Source organism: Mirounga leonina, unplaced genomic scaffold (assembly GCF_011800145.1).
Source record: "Mirounga leonina isolate KUSES-001 unplaced genomic scaffold, KU_Mleo_1.0 Mir_150, whole genome shotgun sequence".
Taxonomy (NCBI): Eukaryota; Metazoa; Chordata; class Mammalia; order Carnivora; family Phocidae; genus Mirounga; species Mirounga leonina.
This window is the reverse complement of record NW_023270374.1, coordinates 25,051,340-25,076,603: the sequence shown is the minus strand read 5'-3', so window position 1 is coordinate 25,076,603 and position 25,264 is coordinate 25,051,340. Positions and strand designations below refer to the sequence as shown.

Sequence of the window (25,264 nt, the reverse complement as noted above, 5' to 3'; positions counted from 1 at the left end):
GGCCATTTCTCCCCACCATCTGTTTTATGGAAAAGGAGAAGTTGTATTTACTGAAACTGGATCACATCCCAGAGTCAGCTCACCACTCATCAAGGGTCCAGGTACCTGCCCTGCATCCTTGTCCTCAGATTCTGACCTTGAATGTCTCCTCTGGATGCTCAGATACTTGGTTTCATTCATTCATTCCTTCATTAATTCAGCAAAGGATCATCAAGTGGCTATTTAATACCAGTGACTGCAGGTCCCAGGAGATAAAATGACCCCTAACATTTGCAGAGGGCTTAGTAAGTGTCAAGCAGAGCAGTTCACGCTGGATCCTCACACATCCCTCTGAAGTACTGTAAGGAGCCCCATTTACCCATCAGGACACTGAAGCTAGAGGTAATCCACTCAAGATCCTACAAGCAGTAATGTCTGGGCTTCAACCCCAGGCTGAGTCCAGAGTGAGTGCTGATAAGCCATATTGTGCCAGAGACAGCCACAGCCTCTTCTGTCACAAGGATGGTGGCCCTTGGGGAAGGCTAACACTTAACAAGGTGTCACGGGGCATGCACAAAGATGTCTGATAGAGAGCCCAGGGACATAGGAAGGCCTCCTTGAAGAGGGAATACCAAAACTGAGGGGAGGAGGTGTGCAGAAGCTGACAAAGGAAAGAGGAAGAGAAGAGAATCCCAGGCAGGATGGCAAGAGACAAGAGGGCAAAGAAGCTGAGGACCTAAAAGACAGGATTGGGTCTCAGAAGGTGCCCTTGGAGCAGGAGCCTGAAGAAAGTGGGGGAACACCTTGCCCACCAGTAAAGGAAAAGGGAATCGCCGCCGCTGGCAAGGCTCTGAAGCAAATGCGCGCCTGGCAGCAAGAAGGGAGTGTGCCTTGGGTTAGAGGAACTTAGTGGGAAGCCTAGGAGATGAGATGGATGGGCTGGCGTATTTCACACCGGTCTTGCAGGCCAGGGGATTTTGTCTGCTACGCGGTGTGAGACCGGGAGGCACGTTCGTGTTGGGAGCGGAGGAGGGACCTGTTGTTTCAGGTCTATTTTTTTCCCCTAGAATGTGAGGGCAGGGACTTTGTTTTGCTCTTTACCTGTCCCCATCCCTGGAAGAGCACCAGGCCCTTTGATCGCATTCAGTAAATAGGTGAACAAGGAAGTGAATGAACGAATAAATAAATGAATCAAATGAAGGAAAGAATCAATGAAGAACTGTGGATCTGACTCCTTCAGATATTCTTCATCCTACAGGTGCGGGGACGATCTGCCCCGCCTCTCCTCCGCCCGGCTTCCACCCCCGCCCTTAGGCTGGCGGTCCGCACCGCGGCCGCCAGAGGGCGCGGAGCAGGGAGCGTTTCCCGCACGGAGGGCTTTGCGTGAGGCACCGCATGGGGCGGGGCCTGCGGGCGGGCGCCGCTCGGCTGGGCCGGGTCGACCAGCGGGCGGAACGCGGCTGCGGGGCTGAGGCTGTGCGGCGGCGGCCGGAGCGGTTCAGGCGGCGCACAGGGCGAAGATGGCGGCGGAGCGACAGGACGCGGTGAGGGAGTTCGTGGCGGTGACTGGGGCCGAGGAGGACCGGGCCCGCTTCTTCCTCGAGTCGGCCGGCTGGGACCTGCAGGTAGCGGCGCGGAGCCGGCTGCGTCGGGCCGGCCAGGGGCTGCGGGAGGCGGGCGTCTGGCGCATCAAGCCCGCGGTGGCCGAAGCGCACAGTCATCCCGCCGGGCTGCGGCCCGACCCAGGCCTCAGAGTTCTGAGGCCGCTTGCCACGCGTCGCCAGCTCGGTTGGGCGTGGGGAAACGCCGGGCAGCCCCGGCCCGGCCCTGCTCTGCCGGGCCTCGCTTTCCCCCTCCGCCTCGCCCGCCGGTGGGGTCAGCGAGACTTTGGGCACTGGCGCGACCCGCGTGGAGCGGGGAGCCTGGGGGCGTGGCGGCCGCGCCGAGGCTCGGCTGGAGCCGGGCCGGCGGGAATGACTCGGTCCGGGGTGGAGCTGCGCCGGCGACGAGGTGATCGTTTATTTCCCTTTACGCCGCTCCTGCCGCAGGTGGTGGGAGCAGCCCGGCCCAGGAGTTGGCCCACGCCCCCTCCTACCCAGTTCCTGGGAGAGTATCTCCAGGGTGGTGGCGTAACCTTGGAGCCTATTCGTCTTCCCTAGTTAAGTCATCTGTAAAATGGGGAGTCTCGTGGAATTTATCGTCTAGTGTACTGGCACATATTACGTATTCATTAAGTAGTTGTTAATTAAGGCATTAAGATGAGCTACACGAGGGAGGATTTTTGTAAATTGTTGAATCCCCCGTACCTAGAACTGCTCCTGGCTCATAATGGGCGCTCAGTAATTAATTGTAGAAAGAATTGCGTAAATGGTCTTGGTTAGCCTGCGTCTTGGGTGGATGACGAAGATTAGTAGTTCTTGATTCCCTGCCATGAGCCAGGTGCTGTTCTAACTGCTTTACGTGTCTTAAATTACTTAATCTTTGCATTTTGCAGCTGAGGTTTAGGGAGGTTAGGTAACTTGCTCAAGGCATCACTAGTTACCAAGTGGATAAGAACCACCAAGTGGTTCAGGCTCTGAACCACCAAGTGCCAGGCACTTTACAGGTGATGATTTGTTTAATCCTAGCAACACTGAGGTAGAGAAGACTTAGCTCTGCTGTATAGGTGAGCGGTTGGAAGGTCAGAAGGCAAGTAGTATATGTCACATCCCACAGCCATTAAATAGTGAGGTTGGGATTTGAACTGGGTCTGCTGACTCCACCATTTAAATTGCTTCCGCAGAGTAAAAGAGGTATAGCATCACGCCTGTACACACAAACACTGTGAAGCCCCTGTGCAGGGCAGAAATACAAAATGCAGCCACGGCCTGGAAAACCTAGAAGCTCACAATGTTACACAGTTGCCAGGTTATCAGTCCCAGTCTCCTCACACTACAGGTAGGGAAACTGAGGCTCGTGCTTGAAACATGACTTGCCTGGCAGGGCCAGGACTTGAATGTAGGGCCCCCTCAATACCAGTTCAGTGTGTGTTCTATGACAGCACACTGCCTCCAGGGGACTGGTTATATCCCATGAAGGCACACTCCTAACAGGCTGATTACGTCCCACACAGGTTCACTGCCTACTATAAAGCTGGTGATTTTGAGGACAGGAACCTTATCTTTTTCATCTCCGTAGACCTCAGTGCTCTTTCTTATTTCTTTGTACAAAGTATGTGGTTAGTAAATACCTAACCGTTAAGTCAGTGAGAGAAACAACCAAACACAAATGGCCAAAAGACTCCCGTACACCTTCTGGATATAGAGAGTTAAGGCATGACTGTGCAGGAATGTTGATGGGTCCTCTCATTCATTGTGTGGGGTTGGTGGGACAAGTGTCTACATTGCATAGATGATGAAACTGGGCCTTAGTGAGAAAGTAAACATAGCAATCTGGACCAGTCTCTCTCTTGCTGACTCCTGGCTGTCACATAAAAGCTGAGAGTAAGGGCCTGAGCAGACTGCCTGGGATGGGACCTGGCTCTACTCCTTACCAACTGCTTAACTTTGGGCAATATTCTTAATTTCTCAGTGTTTCTGTATCAACTATAGAATGAGACGACAGTAACACCAATTACATATGGTTCTTTGAGGATTAAATGAGTTAGCACATGTAGAGTTATGCTCAGAACAACGTGGCACATAAATAAATGCTCAATAAATGTACACTGCTTTTACTGGAGCACGTTTCCTAGTAAAATGAGAATGAGGAGTGACTCCATCCCAGCCTTCCTTCTTGCCTTCTATTCACCTTAGTGGGTGGAATTTGTTTCAGGTGATATGAAGAGAAACGGTTGGTCTGCTTGCTATCTTTTCATCTCATTTTCTGTGGTCCCCAGATAGAGACCCGCCTTATAAGTGTGGGCCATATCTTTGTGATTTTGCTTTTTTGCACTCAAAGGAAATATGTGTTAGATGAAGGCCTGTTTAAGAATCCCAAGTTACTGCCTCTCTGTTTCAGATCGCCCTAGCGAGCTTTTATGAGGATGGAGGGGACGAAGACATTGTGACCATTTCGCAGGCAACCCCCAGTTCAGTGTCCAGAGGCACAGCCCCCAGGTAAGGGCCAACTTCAATTATTGCTACTTGGGTGCGCTTCCAACAGTGATGAAGAGCAATTTCCTGACTTAATGGAGGATTCAGGCCTGGAGATACGGACCAGTGGGTTGGAGTAAGAAAGTTAGATTAATTGGTGGATACTAGTTCCTCGCATGACATGTTCCTTTCCTGTAGAGAGAGGCACAACACACTCAGGTGGAGACTCTTACCTGAGTGTGGTTTATGGCCCAGTCCTGGGGGAAACCACAGAACGTACTTTTAAGTTGTTTGAGGGTTTTTTATTTATGAATGTGAGGAGTGATCTCTTCATCTCTGGAAGTTTTTAAGTAGAAACCAAACGACTTCCTTTCTGGGGGCTGTAGATGTAAAAGATTAGACTAGATGACTTTAGAAAGGCTCTTTTGATATTTTAGGATGCCCATTACCCTATTAGAAGTCTAAGAGAAAATAAACCTGTGTAACCCACTCCTTCCCAGATTGATTAGGTGAAACAGAGTTAACCTTTATGATCCCATTTGCATCCCCTGTCCCAGCCACCTAACTCCAAGGTTCCCATGGCAGATCACTACTGTGAGCTGCAGAGCGAGACAGTGCTGGTCGTCCAGGAGACAAGCAGGGCCTCTTCCTACAAAGGTGTCTGAACTACAACTCCCCTCTCTGCTCTAGCCTGATTTGTTTCTACTCTCTGGTATGTGTTTTCACCAGAAAAATTTGTTTGGTTTTTAAATCAACCCCAGAATACAGAAAGAATGTTTCTTTGCCAGTGGAGTGGTAAATTGTGTTTCTCTCTAAGGGCATCCAAGCTTTAAATTACATTTCCTCCCTTTGAAGAAGGAGCTCTAACCCCAGATTTTGTTCCTCCTCAACTTCTTTCCCTATCTCCCATGTCCAGAGGTATGGGTGATGGCTCATCTGGATGTTACTATCTGGAACATGGTTGTTAGGGAGACGGCTGATTTCCTGGGTGTGAGTCTTTCACGGGTACCCCAGGTTACTGTTGGGATGTTGGCGTGTCGGACACACAGGGGGAGAAGTTGAAATGTAGCCTCTGGTATCAGTCACATGTTCGTACCTCTCTCCTCTAGTAGCCTTAAAGTCATATCAAGGCAGTGGTTTATTGGAGCAGAAGCCTACAAGCCCAACTCCCTACATTCAGATCCCAACTCTGCTACTTGGGAGCTTTGTGACCTTGACAGTTTACTGAACATCTCAGTGCCTCGGTTTTCCTCGCCTGTCAAATGGACATGGTAGCAGTGCCTACCACGTGGAAGATTCAATGAGTTTTTAACTTACGAAGCATGTAGAACACAGTACATGTTAGCCGTTGTCCTTTTATTATTACATCATCAGCATTGGTTTTCATCATCCCCATCCTTTTTCTATGTGTCCCCTTTCTCTTTCCACAAAGATAAAAAACAGATCTATTAAGTAAAAGAATCAAAGAAACAGAGTTTAATGTTAAGACCAAGGGGGACTGAACACATGTGCAGGCCTAAAGGCCTTGCTTTGTTGCTTTGGGTAAGCCTCAAACATGGTACTCAGTTGGGTGAAGCCAAGACAAACGGAGAGGGAGGACACAGTCTGTTATGTCATTGTCCTTGTCCGGAAGGACCGGAGAAGCCACGCTTGTACTAGCACCTCTGAGGAGTTGTGTGTGCGACCTGCCTCTGCCCCCACCCCGAGGGACCAGACTGTTGCAGGACACTTAGCCTGCTGCCGGCTCGCCCCGCCCCTGCCGTTCTCTCCTCGACTACTCTCTCATGTCCTTGCTGTTGCTGTGGGGCAGCACTCCGTTAGTGAGGTCCTCCTTTTATTCTAGAATCTGGAATGGATGTGAGAAGGTTTATAAATGACCTGAAGTTACAGGCAGAATTGTGTGTGTATGTTTTACCTTTTCTGGCGAGAAAATCCATAGCTTCTAACAGATTTTCCAAGATCTCTGGGACATAAAAACGGTAACCATTGCTATAAGATAGTCTAAACTCCTCAGTAATAACAGCTGTCATTTATTGAGCACTTGCCCGGTGCCAGGCCCTAGGTTAAGCTTTTACATGTACATCTCTTTAGTCCTCACTACAACCCTATGTATGGGTACTGTTACTCTACCCATTTTACAGATGAAGATACTGAAGCTGGGTGTCTTCCCAAGATGCACAGTTAGTAAAACAGGGATTTAAATGCAGATCTGTTTCTGTTTCCAGTGTTCAACTCTCAGCCAGAATGATGTACTGCCTCCCTTCATGGACATTCAGGGTCCTCCAGAGCTGGCCCTGAACCTACCATCCTAATCTTACCCCCTTTTCTTTGTTTCTCAAATCTTTATTCCAACCAAACTGATTTCATTGGTATCTCAATTTTGCCTCATTTTTGCTCTCCTGCTTTTGTTTGAGCCTTCACCTAACTGGACATACCTGCTCTCTTTCCTGTCCAGCTCCCATGGGTCCTTCCAAGTTTAGCTCTGTCCCTACCTTCTCTTTTGAGTGCATTATCCCCAACCTATAGGCAGCATGCCATGGTCTTGTTACTCAGAAATGCAGTCACCTATAATTCATTCGCTTCTTGACCTATATCCAGGTACTTCTTGGTGACATCTCTTGTGGGTCATCTTGAACTCTTCTGCTGATCTTTAACTTCGCTTTTTCTCTCTCAGGAAATTTTAAGTTCCTGGAAGTGGGAGGGCTAGGATTTCAGGAGCAGCCACCATCTGTCTAGCTCTGCCAGGTAGTCTTAACCTATGTTGTTATGCCTCAACAACTTTGGAAGTAGGTGAGGTGCTGGGTCTTAGAAAGATGGAGTAACTCACAGCTGCTGTTACGGCAGATTCAGGTCCAAGTCTGTGCATATACAGAGCTGCTTCTGCCACATACTACCTCCTTGTCCAGCGCCTCCCACCCCTGTACCTAGCACAGGGTAGAGCAAGAGGTAGCGGTGAGTTTCTTCCTTTTTTTCTTTCATCCAACTTAACTCTACTTTCTTAGGATGCCAGGGACTGCCATTTTCTGATTCTCTAAAACTATACTATCCATTGTAGGAGCCTGTAGCCTCATGTGGCTGTTTACATTAGTTAAAATTAAATAAAACATTCAGTTATCCATACTGATCACATTTCACATACTCAGTAGTCACATGTGACTTTGACTTCCGTACTGGACAGCATAGGTACAACATTTCCATCACTATGAGAAATGGATCTGACAAAGGACTTTTGTGTACTCAGGGTGCCAGGGTACTCAGGGATGCTGAAAAATTGAAATTTCTGAGACATTTTGCCATTTTGTGGAGGACAAAGGACAAAGTGTTCTCAAATTGATGGTGTCCCCTGGACGTCCATGCCTAAGGTAACTCTCAGAACACTACCCCAGAGCAGCTCTCAGCTCTAAGCGTGTGTCAGAATTACTTGGAGAGTTTCTCAAATGCAGGGTGCTGGGCACTCCTCCCAAAGTTTCTGACTCTGGAGCTCTGAGGCAGGCCTGGGGACTGGCATTTCTCACAGTCTCATAGATACTGCTGATGCTCTCAGTCTAAGGACCAGCACTTTGAGAACCACTGCTTGAGAAGAGCACTTGCAATGTGCTGCACCAGGCTCAGTGCCCCGACAGCTCACAGAAAGCCCGAGGGGTTGGTGCTGTGATTGGCCCTGTTGGCACATGAGAACACGAAGACTTCGAGAACTTCATTAGCATGCCCCAGATCCCCAGGTGGGCTCACTTGGGATTAGAACCAGGTATATGGACACCAGAGTCTGTGTCAGATAGTGTCAGAGTCTGGATGTGAGAACTTTCGGAGAAAGAATCAAACCTGCTGCCAGAGTAAGTGGTTTGCTCAAGCACGTGTACATGTGGTATTTGAAGGTGTTTAACAACAGAGAGAGGGCTTTTTTCCCATGGATGCTAGCCTGAACATCTGTGGAAAACCCCCTGGGAAGATTAATGAGTGAAATTAGCCTTTCAGGGCCATAGTGCACATCTATCACTTGGATCCTTTTGAACTATGTCATATAGAGCATCCAGGAATGCCCAGGAGGTTGCTCTCAGCTAACTCAAGCAGGGAATGCATTTGCTACATTAATTGGTCTTTGTTCTCTCCTTTCTAGTTGATGGCACTTCAAAGCCTGTTCTGTCCTCTGATTGTCTCCTTGATATAAATCTTCAAGATTGAACTGGAGCTTTCTCCCTAGAAAATAACTCCTTGAGGCTTCTCAGTCTAGCCTCAGTAAACCTGTGTTATCCCCCCACCACCACCATTTTATAAAGACCTTAGCTGTTGCCCTAAGAAATACAGAAAATGTTTTTATAAAATGTGTCTCATGATTCCTAAGTTCCTTGAGGACACTCTAAGCTAGAAAAAAAGTGACAGTGTAAAACAAAGTCAGAGGAGGAAGGTGACTCTTCTCACACCCATTTTTATTGTGCCCTCTCCAGCCCCACAGACAGCTCTGCTTTTTTCCTAAACACCAATAAAGACTTTCTCTTGACTAACCTGCAGCAGAAGCAGAGGCGTCCTGAGCCACATACTCATTTCCTTTTCACTTCTTGATAGCTTGTCCTTCCTAGAATGTGGTACTTTGTATATGTGCATATACCACTTCCCTGCAGTGCCTCCCTACCCCCACCAGCCTCCTGCCCTCTATCCACCTGACTGATGGTCCAAAGATGACTGATGGTCCATTCATTCTTTGGCACAGAGTCCAAATGTTGCATTTTCCAAGGAAACCTTTCTTGGTATTCCCCCATCCCCACCCCACGAGGGACAGGACATTCTGTACCCATGTGTCCCATGTGCTTCCCTCTGCCACAGCCCATACCGCACAGTATATAACAGATGGTTTCCTGGCTCAGGGGCCATGAGCCTATAAGCAACTCAAGAATAAGAACTGTGTCTGATCATCTTTATAGACCTAGTATCCAGTTCAGTATTTAAAATTAAATGATGAGGGGTGCCTGACTGGCCAGTCAATGGAGCATGTGACTCTTGCTCTCGGGGTTGTAGGTTCGAGCCCCACATTGGGTGTGGAAATTATTTAAAAATAATAAAAATCTGTTAAAAAAAGTAATAAGAATTAAATGTTGAAAACAGCTATCCAATTGTAAGTTTTTAAAGTAGTACATACCCCATATCTCCATACACCCCATACTGTTCCCTCTTCTCCGTCTAGGAGAGCTGAAATTGGACTCCATCTTATTTCACAATAGTCCTTCCTAATTTGTTTGCAGTCCTCCATTACCGTGAAGAAAAATGCCACATTATTTTGATAGAAAGGCTAACCCTCTTTCACGTAGATCCCACCAAAAAAAGAAAAAAATCTAACCCCTATGTCCTCAACTCCTTAGCAGCTGATAATGGGGGTTACTTTTGTTTAACTCTCCCTCATATCATTTTGCTCCTTTCTGTGTCTCCAGCGATAATAGGGTGACATCCTTCAGAGACCTCATTCATGACCAAGATGAGGAGGAAGAGGAGGAAGAGGGCCAGAGGTGAGTCTTTGTTGGTGGGGTATACAGTCCACAGGAAAGTCCATGATAATGTGTAAACCATCTAGAAGGACCTAGAAGGATAACGTGCTCGGTTATCATTAGCCATTACTACTGTGGGTTAGTCTGGGTGGTTATATTCTAGAAACAGTCTCCCACTCCCTGTAGCTTAGAAGTCATCCCTTTCCTCTGTTACTATTTTTTTCTTTTGGGGTATTCTGGGTTTTTCTTTTTTTAATTATTAAAAGAATATGTATTTGTTAAGGAGTGTTAGGGGAAGGGAACCAATAAGAAGGAAAAGAAAGTTATTCATAATACCTGGTCACCCAGTGGTCACCAGGTATCAATATTTTGGGTGTTTATTTTTCCAGGTTTTTCTTTTTAATTAAAAAGACAATATATTACATAATAAACAGAATAGAAAGCCTTATCAGTGCGTATTCCCCCAGTATACACACATACACATACTGTTTGTCTGTTTTTAACCGTTAGGAATACTGTAATAAAAATAGTGTCCATTGTGGAAGATACAGAATAGTATACTGAAAAGGGCGCCTGGGTGGCTCAGTTGGTTAAGCGACTGCCTTCGGCTCAGGTCATGATCCTGGAGTCCCGGGATCGAGTCCCGCATCGGGCTCCCTGCTCAGCAGGGAGTCTGCTTCTCCCTCTGACCCTCCCCCCTCTCATGCTCTATCTCATTCTCTCTCTCAAATAAATAAATAAAATCTTAAAAAAAAAAAAAAAAGAATAGTATACTGAAAAAATGTAACACTCATGCACCCCTTGGTAACTAGAGTTAATGTTTTGGCATATTTTTATTCAGTCTTTGCTCTGTATATAAATGTACTTTGTTTGGTATTATATTTTACAGGGTGACAGTCAGATAATTTTGTTTCTTGTTTTTATTGGATTAATGCTATTTCTTCAGTACTTCTCCATGCCATTAAGATTCATTCGTGTTTTCAACAACTATAATAATAATTCATCATATGGATTGTCCAATATTTAGGTTTTTGACAGTTTTTTTACTATCGTAAATATCAGTGCTGTGACCATCTCTGTATATTAATCTTTGGCTACATTTCAGATTATTTTCTTACGGTAGTTTGTAGAAATGAAAGTGCAGGTGAAGGGAATGAATATTCTTAAACACTTGATCACAGGCTCTTAGTTCACAAGCCAAGGTTTTGAGATTCCATAATAAAGACCTTTCATTCCACTGAGCAGAACTTCATCTGCAGCCTCATTTCACGGGTTTTAGTTCCCCATGGGCCCTGCCTCGGTCTGTGAGACGTTTTTAATGATCATTATAGTAACTCTTAGGGAAATGTAATTATCTCATCATGGTCACTCTTTGGGAAGCGGGCTGAGAAATTACATGTGTTCTATTCTCTGTTTTCATCCATATAGTGACCTTTACACTGCCTCACAGCCTTCTTTTTAGATACATTCAAGGTTCAGAGTTTTACACTCCTTGAGTGAAAGGCAATGCCATCAAGTATGTGAATGCCCAACTTCTAAATGGCCGCTGCCTCCTTTTCCTGTCCTGTCACATCCTCCAGGTGATGACCTTCCTTTATTTCACATCCTGATTACATCCTCAGCCCCTCAGCATTTCAGACCTGATGACATTGGTGCTGTTGTCCTTGTCTAGGCCTGTGGCTTGCCTTGCATTCAGTGGAATGTCGGGAAATAGAAGGCTGAGACTAATTCTATAAGTTCTCAGCTCTCCCCACTGAGAGACATGCCATTGACCTAGCAGTGAATAGGAGCGACAAGCAGGTGGCTAGCCAGGCTACATGAGTACTGGTTTTCAGAACCAGGTTAAAAACTGCTAACTTAATCTCAAGCCATACGTGGCCCATTGCAGAGCCTGGTGTGGGTATCTTGGGGCTTGTATGTGGCTTTCCCTGACCTTCTTCAGTACCATCTTCTCATTTCCCCCAGTGGATATCACCAGAATAGCAAGGTGAGGTTGAGTGAGCTCTCTGTGCTTTATCACACCACCTTACATGCGTGCATTACTCTGTGCTTGTTCTTTTGCATACATCCGCTGATTTGAACCTCATGGCCCTGACTTAAGGAGCAGGTAGGTAGGGCATGTGGTCCTTCCCTCCCATTTCAAAGATAAGGAAAATGAGATACAGGGCACTGCACCAGTTTGCCCAGGGTCACTCAGCGGCACAGCCAACACTGGAGCCTAGCTGCTTGTACTAACCACGCCACTGCCACTATTAACCTAGGGCTGCTAGTCGCAGCTGCTTCTGACCGTGACCATAGTTGCCATCTCCGAGAAGGGTGCTGGCCAGCGGATGGATAATTCCCAGTTGGGACTCTTTCTGGAGCTGGCATGTTGTCATGCATGCCTGGAATGCCCTTCCCTGGTTTCGTCACATGATAAACATATCCTCATCCTCAAGACTCAGCCCAGAAGATCCTCCCCAGCTCAGTGCTCCAGAGCACCCCTTACTGACCTCCATTGCTGTTCACACTGCATTATGCCTGCCTGCCTACTTACCTGTTTCCCCAGTTAGACAGTAAATTCCTTAAAGATGGGCATTGCGTCCTTTACCTCAGTGTTCCTAGCACCTAGCCCAGAGCCTGGCACATGCTGTATTCATGTTTTCCAAGTGCGTTTAGTGTAAGACACATGTTTTCTGTACAGGTTTTATGCCGGGGGCTCAGAGAGAAGTGGACAGCAGATTGTCGGCCCTCCCAGGAAGAAAAGTCCCAACGAGCTGGTGGATGATCTCTTTAAAGGTGCCAAGGAACATGGAGCTGTAGCTGTGGAGCGAGTGACCAAGAGCCCTGGAGAAGCCAGTAAACCGAGAGTAAGCGTAGAGGGTTGTTGTCTGTGGCCACCGGACTCTGGTTTTGGGGGGCTGGGGGGAGCCCTTTCTCACCCTAGTAGTGACTGAATTTGTTTTGTCTTTCATTGCTCACTTGTTCTTATAGGTGCAAGAGCAATGCGGTTTGTTTCACCTTTTAACATGAAATCAAGATTTGAGGCAGTTTTCAAATCTAGGCCTGTGGGTTGGAACAGGTCCTATACACATGTTGTATTTGGCCAACTTTATTTACTCAGTGTTTTACTTTATTTTGTTTTAATTAAATTAGTAGCCACCTGTGCTACATAAATTCTAGATTTCTCTCATTTTTGGGAAAGTCAAAGTCTTTGGCATTACCTTGCCCTCAGATTCCTGCATGACCATAATTAACCAGAGCTTAGTAGCAGCTCTTCCCTTTAGCCAAGCAGTGCCCTCTGCCTGCTCGCCCCCTCCCCCCGCCGTTCTCACCAGTCCAGGTCACTTCATTCATCTCCCATACTGCCTGGCCCTGTGGCTCTGAGTTCAGTACCAGAGCAAGTGCACCTAGTAGGTAACAGGCTTGCGGTATGTCATTGTATGTGAGTGACCCACCACCATGGCCTGTCTCCTCAGTGTTTATGAACTTGTGTTTTATAGCCGTTTGCAGGGGGTGGCTATCGCCTTGGGGCAGCACCGGAAGAAGAGTCTGCCTACGTGGCAGGAGAAAGGAGGCGGCATTCCGGCCAGGATGTGAGTGTGCGTCTCCATTCTTTGGGAAGCTCATAGACTGTTCTGCCGTTTTTCAGAGGCGACTGGTCACATGTTACGTGTGCACCAGCAGCCTCTGAGAGGGAAGAGGCCACCTTACTGTGGTCCTTGGATGGAGAGGATTTACCTGACTGGGCGGGGTACTCGTAAGAAGGGCTGAGCAGAGGAGACTGACAAATGAAGGCGTTGTCTGGGCATTCCACGAAGCTTGTGCAAAGGGATCATGATTCTGGGGTTTTCTGGTGCTGCGGACATGGCTAAAGAACTTAGTCTTCAGTCCATCCAAGGAGGCCTAAAACACAACTTTGAAAAAATTTTCCTTACTATTGTTCAGTCCTTTTTTCTCTGTATAGGGTCACCTCACCAATAAGTGTCTCATACTATATCGATAATTGTGAGGTTTGTAAATTTAATATTATGTCATAAACAAATGTTTGGCCTTGTGACCATTAGTTTCTGTTATGTATTTGTTTTTAATCATTTTGGGTTTTATTCCAAAATAAAGTCGAACAAGAAGAAAATAAAAACTATGCACCTGAGGCAGCAGCTGCTAATATGTTGGTTTGTAGCCTCAACCCTTTCCTGTGAACATGTATGGGGAGTTAACAGAGATTGTAGATAGCATTTGTAATGACTGCAAAATAGTCCCATGAGTAAATTTGCCATGGCAGCTTAGTTGAGCACGAGCTACATGCCAAGCACACTGGCAACCCTACAGATAAGCCACAGCTTTGACTTGGTCACTTGCTCAGAGCCACTTAGCCTGGTGAGTGCAAAATTGAGATGTAGACCCAGGTCTGCTTAAATCAAAGTCCATGCTCTTAACCTGTTGCCATATCATCTTATTTAAATTAATACTTGGTGGTTGATAGATTTCCTCGTGCGTGCGTGTGTGTGGTGTGTCTATCTGTGTTTTCATAATGACACAAGAAAATAGTAAGAACCTGCTAATTTACAGGGTCACATTGGTGTGCTTGCCAGTTTCCTGACAATGTATGGACTGCTACCTCCTATTGTCACAGGTTCATGTAGTGTTGAAGCTCTGGAAGAGTGGGTTCAGCCTGGACAATGGTGAACTCAGAAGCTACCAAGACCCATCCAATGCCCAGTTTCTGGAGTCGATTCGCAGAGGGTGAGCAGAGAAGCCTTCCTCTGGGTTCCATGTCAGTGAGTGGAATGGCAGATGGAAAAGAAGAGGCTGATTGAAATGTTTATTATTTAAGAAGTTTTTAAAAAAAAATTAAGATTATGTATTTATTTTAGAGCAGGAGAGTACAGGCGGGGGGGGTGGGGCAGAGGGACAGGGAGAATCTCAAGCAGACTCTGTACTGAGCACGAAGCCTGACGCAGGGCTCCATCCCATGACCCTTAGATCATGACTCAAGCCAGAACCAAGACTTGGATGCTTAACTGGCTCTGCCACCCAGGCACACTGTCCCCCCGCCCCCATTTTTTAAAAATTTTATTTATTTATTTTGAGAGAGCGCACGTGTACGCATACGTGAGCTTGGGGAGAGGCAGAGGGAGAGAGAGACTCTCAAGCAGGTTCACGCCCAGTGCAGAGCCCGACACAGGATTCAGTCCCAGGACCCTGAGATCATGATCTGAGCCAAAATCAAGAGTTGGATACTCAACTGAGCCACCCAGGCGCCCCAAGAAGTAAAAAATTTTAAGCAGATTTAACACAGTTGAAATACAGATTCACAGATCTAAAACCTTGTGTGTCTGTTTTTCCCTTCTGGGCCTGGGACAGAACCAAGTGACCAACTAAGATAGAGGTCTCAACTGTGACTTTGAGCAGGTGAGAGACAAGTGGGAGGCAGACAGTAGCCACTAAAGTAGCCGCTTCCTATGGAGGCCCAGCGATTTTCACATTTGGAACTGGGACGTTTCTCCTCCCTTTGCCCCCATCACTGCCATTCCCGTGCTGCTCTGTGTGGACCCCAGCGTTGTCTTTTCTTCTGCAGGGAGGTGCCAGCCGAGCTACGGAGGTTAGCTCACGGTGGGCAGGTGAATTTGGACATGGAAGACCATCGGGATGAGGATTTTGTGAAACCCAAGGGAGCCTTCAAAGCCTTCACTGGAGAGGGTCAGAAACTGGGCAGGTAAGGGCAGCACGGGCGGAAGCGGGACATGCTGGTACCTCTACCAGACCCGCAGACCCTGTATCTCACTCACTTGACATGTAGCCCGTCACTGTTACAGAGTACTGCATATTTCATTTGTATGAGAGGAAGAGTGTGGAGAACGTGGACTTTGGTGTTAAAAGACCTGAGTTTAAAATTTCTTCTTCACTTTCTAGCCCTATGACCTTCGAGTGCTAAAATGTGACTGATAAAATGAGTGCTTCCCTCCTTAGTCACTGTGAGGAGCACAGAGTGTTGCCCCACAGTAAGCAGTTAGTCAGTGTGAGCAGGACGGGTCATACGTTGCTGCTTAGATTCCGTAATCTAGCATGTTCATGGCAGTAGTCTTCTTCATGGCTTATGGCTGAAACAGACACATTTTCCTGGGTCACCTGAAATGGGGGTTTGGAGGGATGAGAAATCTTGGACTCTGTCACCCAACCCAGCCTCACAGCAGCTTTGTTCAGGATCCAGGGAAGCTCAGGGACATTATTGCCCTGTGCAGGCTGATGCTCCACCATTATGGTGGCGCTTATCTCTCCTCTTTTGGCCCTGCCTGACACTCATTGTCACTTCCTGTGACTTTTTCTGCCTGTGTCCTCTGCCGCTGCCTCCATCTTGCGTTCAGACCCCTGGTATGATCTGATTGGTCGAAGTCACTCTTGCCTTTGATAGGCAGAGCTCTCCCACCAGACCTTGGCCAACCCATACTCAGGCTGCCTTCTCTCAGAGGCCCACTCATCTCTGTCCATGGGGTCACTTGGTCAGTATTCTTCAGGGAGAACTGTGCACAGAAGAGGCACTCAGGGAATCGTGACCCTCCCTGCTGGTACAGTCATTTTCCAGAAGGAACACTGAGATTGTTGGACTCTAAGGGTCATGCTTGGGTGCATGACTGGTATGTGGTGGAACCAGGATTGGAACCCAGGCCTTCTGACTGGCATTTCTTCCCATACCTGCACAGCAAGCACCCTCTCTGACCTAATCTGGCAGCTCTTGAGGTAGGCACTGCCCATGCTCACCTCACCACCATCTGCAGGGATCAGAGTGTGGTCTGCCAGCAGCTGCGCCCTTTGAGCTTCAGCCGGGCCCTCCTGGAATCCCTGACCTCCCTGTTGGCCATTCATGCCTTATCAGGAGCAAAATAATAGCTCGGGACATTAGAGACCAATAGACTGATTTCCCAGGACCCAAATAGTAAGTCTAGCCTGCTCTCATTTTATCTACTGCATTGGGCCTGCGGGTTAGTCCCAAGACAGCTGTCCTCAGAGTGGTCCTCTCTGCGGCTGTGGAGGATGAATCCAACAAGTTGAGACAAATCTTGTTAATCAGGTGCTTGACGAGCTTGATTTTGCTGGCTAAATATTCTTTGCCAGTGCCACTTTCATTTTATTTCAGCTTGGCTTTCTATGAAAAATGAACAAAAGACATGTTTTATATAGCTAAATGAGATTTTATAAGTTAAGTAAGGTTTTAGCTTTTCAGTCTAAACCAGATGGGCAGCGTTTTCTAGTTTTTCCCATAAATTTTGCAACATTTTCCATTGTCATCTTGTCAACTAAAATGATCAAGAGCCAAAAGTTTAAGAAAATGTTCTCAGGTTTGCCTCAAAAATCAGTCAGTCCTGGGTTTTTTTCCTCCAATTATCTGAATGAATAAACTGTTACCAGTTCAAAAATTTGAGAAAATTCTTAGGGTTGTATTAAACTTTGTTGTTTTAGGTTTTACATCTGTTTGGATGGGAACTAATCTGAAGGTCCAGAAAGACTGCATTTATTTGATTATGAGTAGCAAACACCAAGAACGCCCTGGGGGGTGTGGGTTTGCTGCTACCTGGATTGAGTTTCAGCTGCTCACCATGCTTTCTGCAGTGGTCATTTTGTAAAGAGATGGCAAGGTGTCAGCACTTAACAGTTGCGACAACAAAGCACCTTAGTGCCCAGTTAATTCCCGACTACAAAGGAAATGAGCAATTGGGTGATTCAGGCTCTTGATCTGGGTGAGGCTCTGTTGCCCTGTGAGTTGGATGATATTTGCAGTAAGATAGTAAAGAAACTTCTGGATGTCTGATCTGACCATTCCTGTTCCTGGGTGAAGTGCCTTCACTGCCTCAGATGACTCAGCCGCTCCTTTCGAGGAATGGCTCAAGTGTTAGCTCTCCGGAAACACCAGACCCAAGGCTGAGTTCCCTTGAACCAATGCACGTGGCTATCATGCACAACTAGAGCAATTTGGACCTACTACTTTTTGAGTGTCTTGCTACAAATAAGAACCATAAAATCTGGCATAGAGGTTCCTCCTACTCCAGTCCTCACCCTCCTTGAGGGCTGTGTAGATTGGGAGTACCCCTTAGGTGACCTTCCAGTTGCAGCCCATGGCTAGGCAGTAACCTCTCCAGCTGATTTGGGTCCAGAATATAGATAATATAAGTGGGGCAAGACCTTGAGGAATGATAGTAATCGGCTTTTAGAGTGTTTTTCTGCTGTTAGCGAAGCACTGGAGTAAGCATTTCATATGTGTTATCACTTTTAATCCTGTTTCAATCCCTAGTCTACAAATAAAGACTCTGAGCCTTGAAGAGGTCAGGTCGCACCCAAGGTCACACTGCTGGTCATTGCAGAGATAGGTTCCCTCCAGTCTCTGCTCTTACCTGCCATGCTGCATTGCATCTGGGATGTTCTTACATAGCCACATAGGCATTTGTTTGTGTTCCTAGTATATGCTGGATACGGTGCATTATTTTTAGCTGTTATCTCAACCAGAAATTTCATTTAACTCCCATTTTATCGAGAGCAAACTGTGTCTTGGGGGCAGTGTTCCGTAAGGCCGGGTCTAGGTCTGCCTGACTCCAAGGCTTGGCAGGAGAGTATGGCAGGTGTTAGAGCACAGGACAAGAGCCAGGCAGCTTGGATTGTGTCCTGGCTTCACCTCAAACCAACACAGATCTTGGGTACATTGCTTAATCCTACTGTGCCTCAGTTTCCTCACCTATAAAGTAGAAATGATGAATTCCTACCTCACACGCCGTTGAGGATTAAATGAACCACTGCGCGTGAAATACTCAGCCTGGGGCCCAGCTTGGTGATGGCCGGTCCCGTGCTGTTTCTCCAGCCATCACACTGACTCTCCTTCAGAGGAATGGCTGCCATGTAGTGGACTGCCTGCATTAAGGGGTATAGAGGTGGGTTAGGGGTAGTATTCCCCTTTTACAGAAAAGGAAATTGAGAAGCCCAGATGTTCACTAACTAGCTGAGGGTCACCCAGCTCATGAGTGAGGGGTGTATCAGATTCTCTGGGAGCAGGGGACAAGTTTGAGAAAGGGTTTTTGTTCTTAAAGTAAACCATAGACTGTGAAGTTTGACAAAGTCCTGGCTGGTAGGAACACACAGAATGTAGAGGGAGAAAGCTTGTTCGTCACGTACGTTCTTAAAAATTGAGAAACTGCCTACAACATGCACTGCTGTTTTCTCATCCATAAAATGGAGACCATGCCCATCTCAAAGGACGGTTGTGATGAGTCATGAGGCTGTGGCTATCAAACCCCCCCAGACAGTGTGTGAGCAAAATGAACGCCATTCCCGTGTCCCTGCCTTCCCCACCCTTGCCCAAAGGGATACTCTGGGCTCTCTTGGAATAGCTTCTCTCTCATTGTAGGCCTGACCGAAGATGTGAGAGTTCCCTTTCTGGCAGGCAGTAGCTTCACTGAGTACCTGTTCCGTCCTTGGAAATGTTACATAAAACAGTTGAAGAACAGGCCACCTACAGTCTTAATTAGACGGTTGACCTAACGCCCATGAAACTCCTGAGCAAAACAGAGTCAGTCTTAGGCATTTACAGGGGTAACGTTGGACTTCCCACTGTTCCTGAGCATCTCTTGAAGTCTGTGGTATTGTGATTTCTCTGTGTGCCCTGGCCCACGTGCTGGGAGGCTGATGCGTAGAAGCAGCTCCTCTCACGGCTGGTAAGTGTGGCCAGGCTTCTCTCCTGAACTCTACTTGGTGATTCTCTGAGTCCTCATTTTCACATTTACAGAACAGAATAAGCTAGTTGTGTGTTCTGGGGCGGTGTTTCACATGCACACTGTGTGCAGGAGGATTAACAGGTGTCCCATGAAAAAAGGATGTGGTGGTTAAATAAGTTTGCCTTAACTGCACAGTCTCTCAAGACGTTTAATATGCAAGTGGCTTCTGATGCTTCCAGTTTGTTATGTGGCATTTCCACAACCTTTCTGGGTTGTGGAGGGACTAGAGTCCCAGAAAACAGACTTGGGAAAGCACTTTCTGTTGGATTTGCTACAGGTACCGTTTTTAGCTTGTAAAGATCCGGGGGGAAGGGAGAGGTTTAAGAACTGATGTAATTAGAGGCTTGGGGAAGCAAACAAGCTGGCATCTCATGGCCTTTTCTCTGCATGGGTCTGGGCTCGGGTCTGCTAAGAGAAAGGCTGGGAGTGAGATGAGCTTGGGCGTTTACAGGAGAGGAATGAAACCTCCCAACAGTTGTGGAGAATTGGGAGTTTGTGTTTTAAGATTTTATTTATTTGAGAGCGAGCGTGTGCACTAGAAGGGAGGGACAAAGGGAGAGGGACAAGAAGACTCCACGCTGAGCACAGAGCCCCATGTGGGGCTCAATCCCAGAACCCTGAGATCATGACCAGAGCAGAAATCAGGAGTAGGACACTGAACTGACTGAGCCAGCCAAGGCACCCCAAGAATTGGGGGTTCATTTTGTATATGTCAGTGCTGTGTGTAGCTCTCTCGTTTCTCTCTCATAGAAACTGAGTAAGGCACATAGCCTTAACCCTTGTTCAAGATCCTCGTTACGACTCTTGTTGAAACTAAGGTCGTTTGAGTAACTTGCCCAGCACCGCAGAGCTAGTGGGTGAATTTAGACCCCGGGCCATCGGATCTAAGATCTGAGCTCTAAACAGTGCAGCAGACACCATGTCCTGTTCTGCTGTGTAAATGATCCCTACGGTGCGGGGTCCTTGGTCGGCCTGTGGGAAATCTCTGCCCCCTTCTGATAGTTGACACAGGAGAATAAATGGGCACAAAGTACGGCTGCACTAGGGAGTGCAGGCCTGAAGATTCTGTGACAGGAAAGGAGTCTGGACTGGTCCCTGCGTCCCGGCAGTCACCTGCCAGGCTGTGTCGGGCCCTCCTCGGCTGCAGACTTGGACTGCCCTCTCTCGTTGAGGCTAAAACTCAGCCTGGTCTGGTCCCGCTGCAGGCTGTCATGCATACTGCTTTGCTCCCTTTCAGCCTTCGTTCAGGTGAGGACACCCAGGAAGAAGGGGGTGAGTCACTTGCCCCAGGTGGCTCAGGAGTGAGGAAGCTAGCAGCAGCTCAGGGCCTGAGCGCATTCTGCTGGGCCCGTAGGTAGGTGCCACCAGGGCAGGGCTTGTCTCGGTCGCTCCCTGTGGCAGCAACGGCACACGTGGTCCCAGACACAGCGAGTGCTCAGGCTGACTCTGAGGCAGGACTGCCCTCCTGCAGGGCCCTTGATCCTCTGTGCGGCCTGACGTGCTCTCTCTCCTCAGCACGGCCCCCCAGGTGTTGAATACCAGCTCTCCAGCGCAGCAGGCGGAAAACGAAGCCAAAGCCAGCTCTTCCGTCTCCATCGATGAGTCCCAGCCCACCACAAACATCCAGATTCGGCTCGCCGACGGTGGGAGGCTGGTGCAGAAGTTCAACCACAGCCACAGGTGCCTTGCGCCGTCTGGCCTCGCTTATTCTGGGAGGGCCCCCTAAACACCAGCAGGCACGCCATGCTGTCCCCGAAGGAGGCAGTGGGAGGGGAAGGTCTGCAGGTCTGAAGCCTTTGGTTCTAGTCCCTGCCCTTGCATTAAGTGTGGCCAGTAACTGCTCGCTTCCCTGCTCTGGGTCTCGTTTCTCACCTGTAAAATTAGGGGATTGGAATTCTCAGGGTCTTTTTAGCACCCCCAGTATTTGTTCACAGGAAATTTCATGGTAAAGCCCAGGTGCAGCAGAATAAAATCTGAACTGCCGTGCTTGATGGAGGGGGAGGGGGGCACAGTGCCGGCATCCCCTCCAACTGGCTTCCTCCACCCAGCGCCCTCCAGGGGGTCTTTGAAAACCACTGGGCTGTGAAAGTCTCTTCTAGATCTGCCCTTTGAGAATACTAGAATACCTGCTCTACTGTTTCAGATCATCTGGGCTGGATCAAAGCTAACTGTGCCAACCCCATTTTAAAGATGGGGAAACTGAGGCACGGAGAGATCGAAGAGATTAGCAGGGGAGGACTGTTACTGGTATTATAGGTATTTGGCAACTCCTTTTTCTAGAATAGCAGTATCTAAATTTCATCAGTCACAGGCCAACTAAACTGGAAGCACATGTGGGGCCTAGGGAATGGCTTGACAGTCCTTGAGTGCTGACAGGGGTGTCATACGGGCTAAGTTGTGCAACGAGTGTGATTAGGATTACAGGAGATGGGTCAGGCAGGGGTGCCTCTAGGAGGAGGGACCCCAGAGTGGGCAGAAAGCCCAACATGATGAAAATCTAGGAGGAGGAAGATCGAGAACAATGGGAAGGAGGGTGGTGTCAAAGTAGGTAGGGCTTGGGATCACAGTAAGGCGGTTGGTGTTTATACCAAGAGACGGCGAGCAGCCGTGAAGGTTTTTAGGCAAGGGAGTGACAAGATCTGATGTGCTTCCAAATGAGTGTTTTGGCTGCCCTGTGGAGAAGGATGGCCAGGGGTCGTGGACAGCAGAGAAGGGCCCTGCTCACCTACCTCCCCACTCACCCCCACTCCACCAGGATCAGCGACATCCGACTCTTCATCGTGGACGCCCGGCCGGCCATGGCTGCCACCAGCTTTGTCCTCATGACTACCTTCCCGAACAAAGAGCTGGCTGACGAGAGTCAGACCCTGAAGGAAGCCAACCTGCTCAACGCCGTCATCGTGCAGCGATTAACATAACCGCCCGCCTGGCCGGCAGCCTCCTCTCCCTCCTGCGTCTCCCATGGCCCGCTGCCCCATGGGGACCACCCCTCCCACCCCCTCCTGCATACCCAGCAGTCCAGGGCCACGTCTCCTCCGTAGCTCTGGGTTCTTAGATCTTGGTTGGACATTTGTTTTCTCCTTAGTTGCATTTCCTGGGTTTTTGTGACGATCAATGGACTTTAAAGAAAAAAATAAAAATAACCAAAAAAATTGAAGGACTATCACCAGCATGTTGTACGGAACCTCTCCCACTGAAGCCGGCTTTGATTGCTTTAAAATCACATGAATTTCCAGGGTGTGTGGGGAGGAGCCTCCCTTCCATCATCTCTGCTTAAAACTTGCTTGTGGCCCACAACACCCATCCACTAGTGTCCACCCACCATCCCTGAGATGACTGGTGGAGGGTTTCCCCCTTTGTTGGGCAGGGAGTCGGGCACTTGAAGAAAGCGGCTTTGTAGCCACCTCCTCCCACAAGAGCAAACCTCTTGCCTGGATCAGATGGCAGCAGCAGGAGTGCCTGAAGTGTGAGGTCAGATCTAGAGGCACACGAGCCCTTCGAGTGAAAGTAGTGCTTCCCTGTGCTCCTTTCACTCAAACTCTGGGAAATTCGAGCTGCCTGGGCCTGGGCCAGTTGGGGTTCTGATGACACCCGCCTGCCCCAGCCCTTTCCTCCCTCATCTGGGCTCCTTGCGCCCTGATCTCCTCAGCCACTCTGCCGTTGCCTTATTTACTCCACGTGCAGAGCTCTGTACCTGGGAGACAGACAGGGTGTCTCCTCATTGGGGAGCAGCTCCTGCCAGCCCCAATGAGGGCAGAGTAGGGCATCTTGGCCGAGAAGAGAAACGGAATTGAGGTGTCCCTGAGCTGTCCACTCACGGTGTGGGGCAAATCAAATGGTGAAGAGGAGGTGGGTTCCCTGAGCCACAAGCCGCTTCCGCTGTGTGAGCGTTTGCAAGAGGCTCCTGCTGAGTCCGTTTTGAGGGCGAGTGCGGTGTCCACGGCTCTAGTGTGCAGGTCCTGTGCGCAGTTCTCTGCCCTGCTGCCTTCCGACTGGCAGCAGCCCCGGCAGGAGCTCCCCCTGATAGAGGCCTCCCCCCAGAAGTGTGCTTCCTGTGCGAGTTTGGCAGAGGAGGATCACAGGGCTCTTGGATGGAAGTCCTTCCACCACCCTATCAGCTGAACCACAGACTGCAAATCAGCACTGACTCAGAGTCTCCTGGTTTTGAATCCTAATAATGTGCCTCAGCCCTCTTCCCAGGCACTCCTCACCACACACTTTCTCTTTCCTGCTTCACCCGTGTGGCGAGACAAGAATATTGCTTCCCCCAGAGCTAGGGAAGGGCTTGGACTTTCACCCGGTACCCATCCCGAGAAAGGGATGTGGCTTGGGGTGTCTGATCCCCAACTGGCGGGGGCCTGCCAGGGCAGGGTCCACGGCGTGTCGGGCAGGCAGAGGTGACCGTGGAAACTAAATGCGGGTCTGGAAAAGCTTTGTGAATTATTGTCACCTTGACCATTAAAAACCAGAATGAGGACAACAGAGTTTTGTACTTTTTAATGGGTTGTTCTGAAGGACTGTAATAACAGTAGTTACTACAGTGCAAAACCTAAAGCCCAGGTCACAGCTGGTAAGTGGCAAGGTACCGTCTGTCTGCTTCCAAGGCTCGTGCCCTTCACCGCTGTGCCCTGTATCTGTATACACCCCAGCCCCCGGCCCTGTATGCCTACACTCTGCTTACGTTAATTCTGCTGACGTTAATTAGTACACACCCAGAGAGATCATAAAAACACCACTAAGAACCTGCATCATCTGGAAGAATTTACGAAGGGCTCTTCCCGTTCCCACCTAGCCCGGGCGGGGGGGCGGGGGGGTGAGGCCCTGATCTAACTGTTGCAGCCACCGCAGTTCAGACGGACTGGATGTCTAGCCCAAGGTCAGAGGGATTGCCAGCCACCAAGCCAGAGATCACGCTGGTCTGGATCCAGGCCAGGCCAGGATGTTTTTAGCCCTAGCTTTCTGTTCTGGGTGGCTCAGATGAAAGGTCCATCGCAGGTTTTTTAAAAAATTACGACCACTGCTTCTGGGGCTTCTGAATTCAGGACAGTTGTTCTCAACTAGACATTCCATTCATCTGGGGGGAGGATTTTGAGTCATCCCCAGGATTGGTTGGTTGGTAAGGGAATCTCCTGGCATTGCATGGGCCAAGGATACATTGCAAAACATGGGACCTGTCCTGATGGAACGATATTTAAAATTAAGCGCTGAGTGAAAAACACAAGTTAACTGTGATGATGATGCCTCACCAAGTTCAAACTGTTCTCTACCATGCAGCATGTGTATTGTTTTAGTTTGGTCTTGCAAACTCCACCAGGCCAAACCCTGTAGGTACAGTTTGGGATGCATCTGGTCGCTTCCTCAGGAGGTGACCACGGGAGGAAGCAAGCATGTGGGGCGGAAGCCGGGCATAGCTCTATGGCTTTGGATGGCATTGCCAAAGTGCCCTCCAGGGCAACAGCGCCCCTTTCCATGCCCACCAGGAGCCCCTTAAAGCTGACTTGGAGCTCACTGGGGAAAGCAGCTGGTGCAGAAAGGTGGGTTTACTGCTTTGCACCCTCTGCCCTAGCCACCAGCATGTTCAGAGGGGACTGCTTCAGGACTTCTCCCTCCCAGGGCCAAATAAAGGCAGGTCTTCTTTAAATGCGTTTTGCTCCTGTTCCTGGACGGTAGCTGTGGCCTCCCTGCCTTCTTTCTGGGTCCACTCTTCTCGGGCCAGGGCTGGGAAGCAGAGCAGATACCACGCTGTTGACTTCTGCTGTCCAACCTGTTCCCCGGCTGAGCAGCTCATGCACCTGTGACCTCTCTCTCTCTGTCTCTCCGCCCCCCCATGGCCCCGAGCCTCACCCCACATCCAGTCCATCAGCAGGTCCTCTGGGCTCAGCTGCACGTGCATCCCAGATCAAGCCATTGTCCCTCCCCTGGGGTCTCCCAGCCCAGCCTCCATTGTCTCGCTGGCGACAACTGCCTTGACCTCCCTGATCCCTGCTTCTGCCCT

The 25,264-nt window shown here is 48.8% G+C and overlaps 1 protein-coding gene across 2 annotated transcripts; it reads left to right on the top strand.

The window, feature by feature from the left end:
* Positions 1-1,431: 1,431 nt before the first annotated feature.
* On the top strand, positions 1,432-23,746 carry NSFL1C (NSFL1 cofactor). 2 transcript variants are annotated; one of them, XM_035006107.1, is made up of 10 exons: positions 1,432-1,604; positions 3,979-4,076; positions 9,476-9,550; positions 11,631-11,636; positions 12,213-12,378; positions 13,012-13,104; positions 14,145-14,254; positions 15,090-15,227; positions 20,785-20,949; positions 22,025-23,746. In XM_035006107.1, the coding sequence occupies exons 1-10, from the start codon at positions 1,500-1,502 to the stop codon at positions 22,185-22,187; spliced, it is 1,119 nt and encodes a 372-aa protein (XP_034861998.1). In that variant the 5' UTR covers positions 1,432-1,499; the 3' UTR covers positions 22,188-23,746. The 2 variants fall into 2 exon arrangements, with proteins under 2 accessions (XP_034861998.1, XP_034861999.1); XM_035006108.1 differs by lacking the exon at positions 11,631-11,636.
* The last annotated feature ends 1,518 nt before the right edge of the window (positions 23,747-25,264 follow it).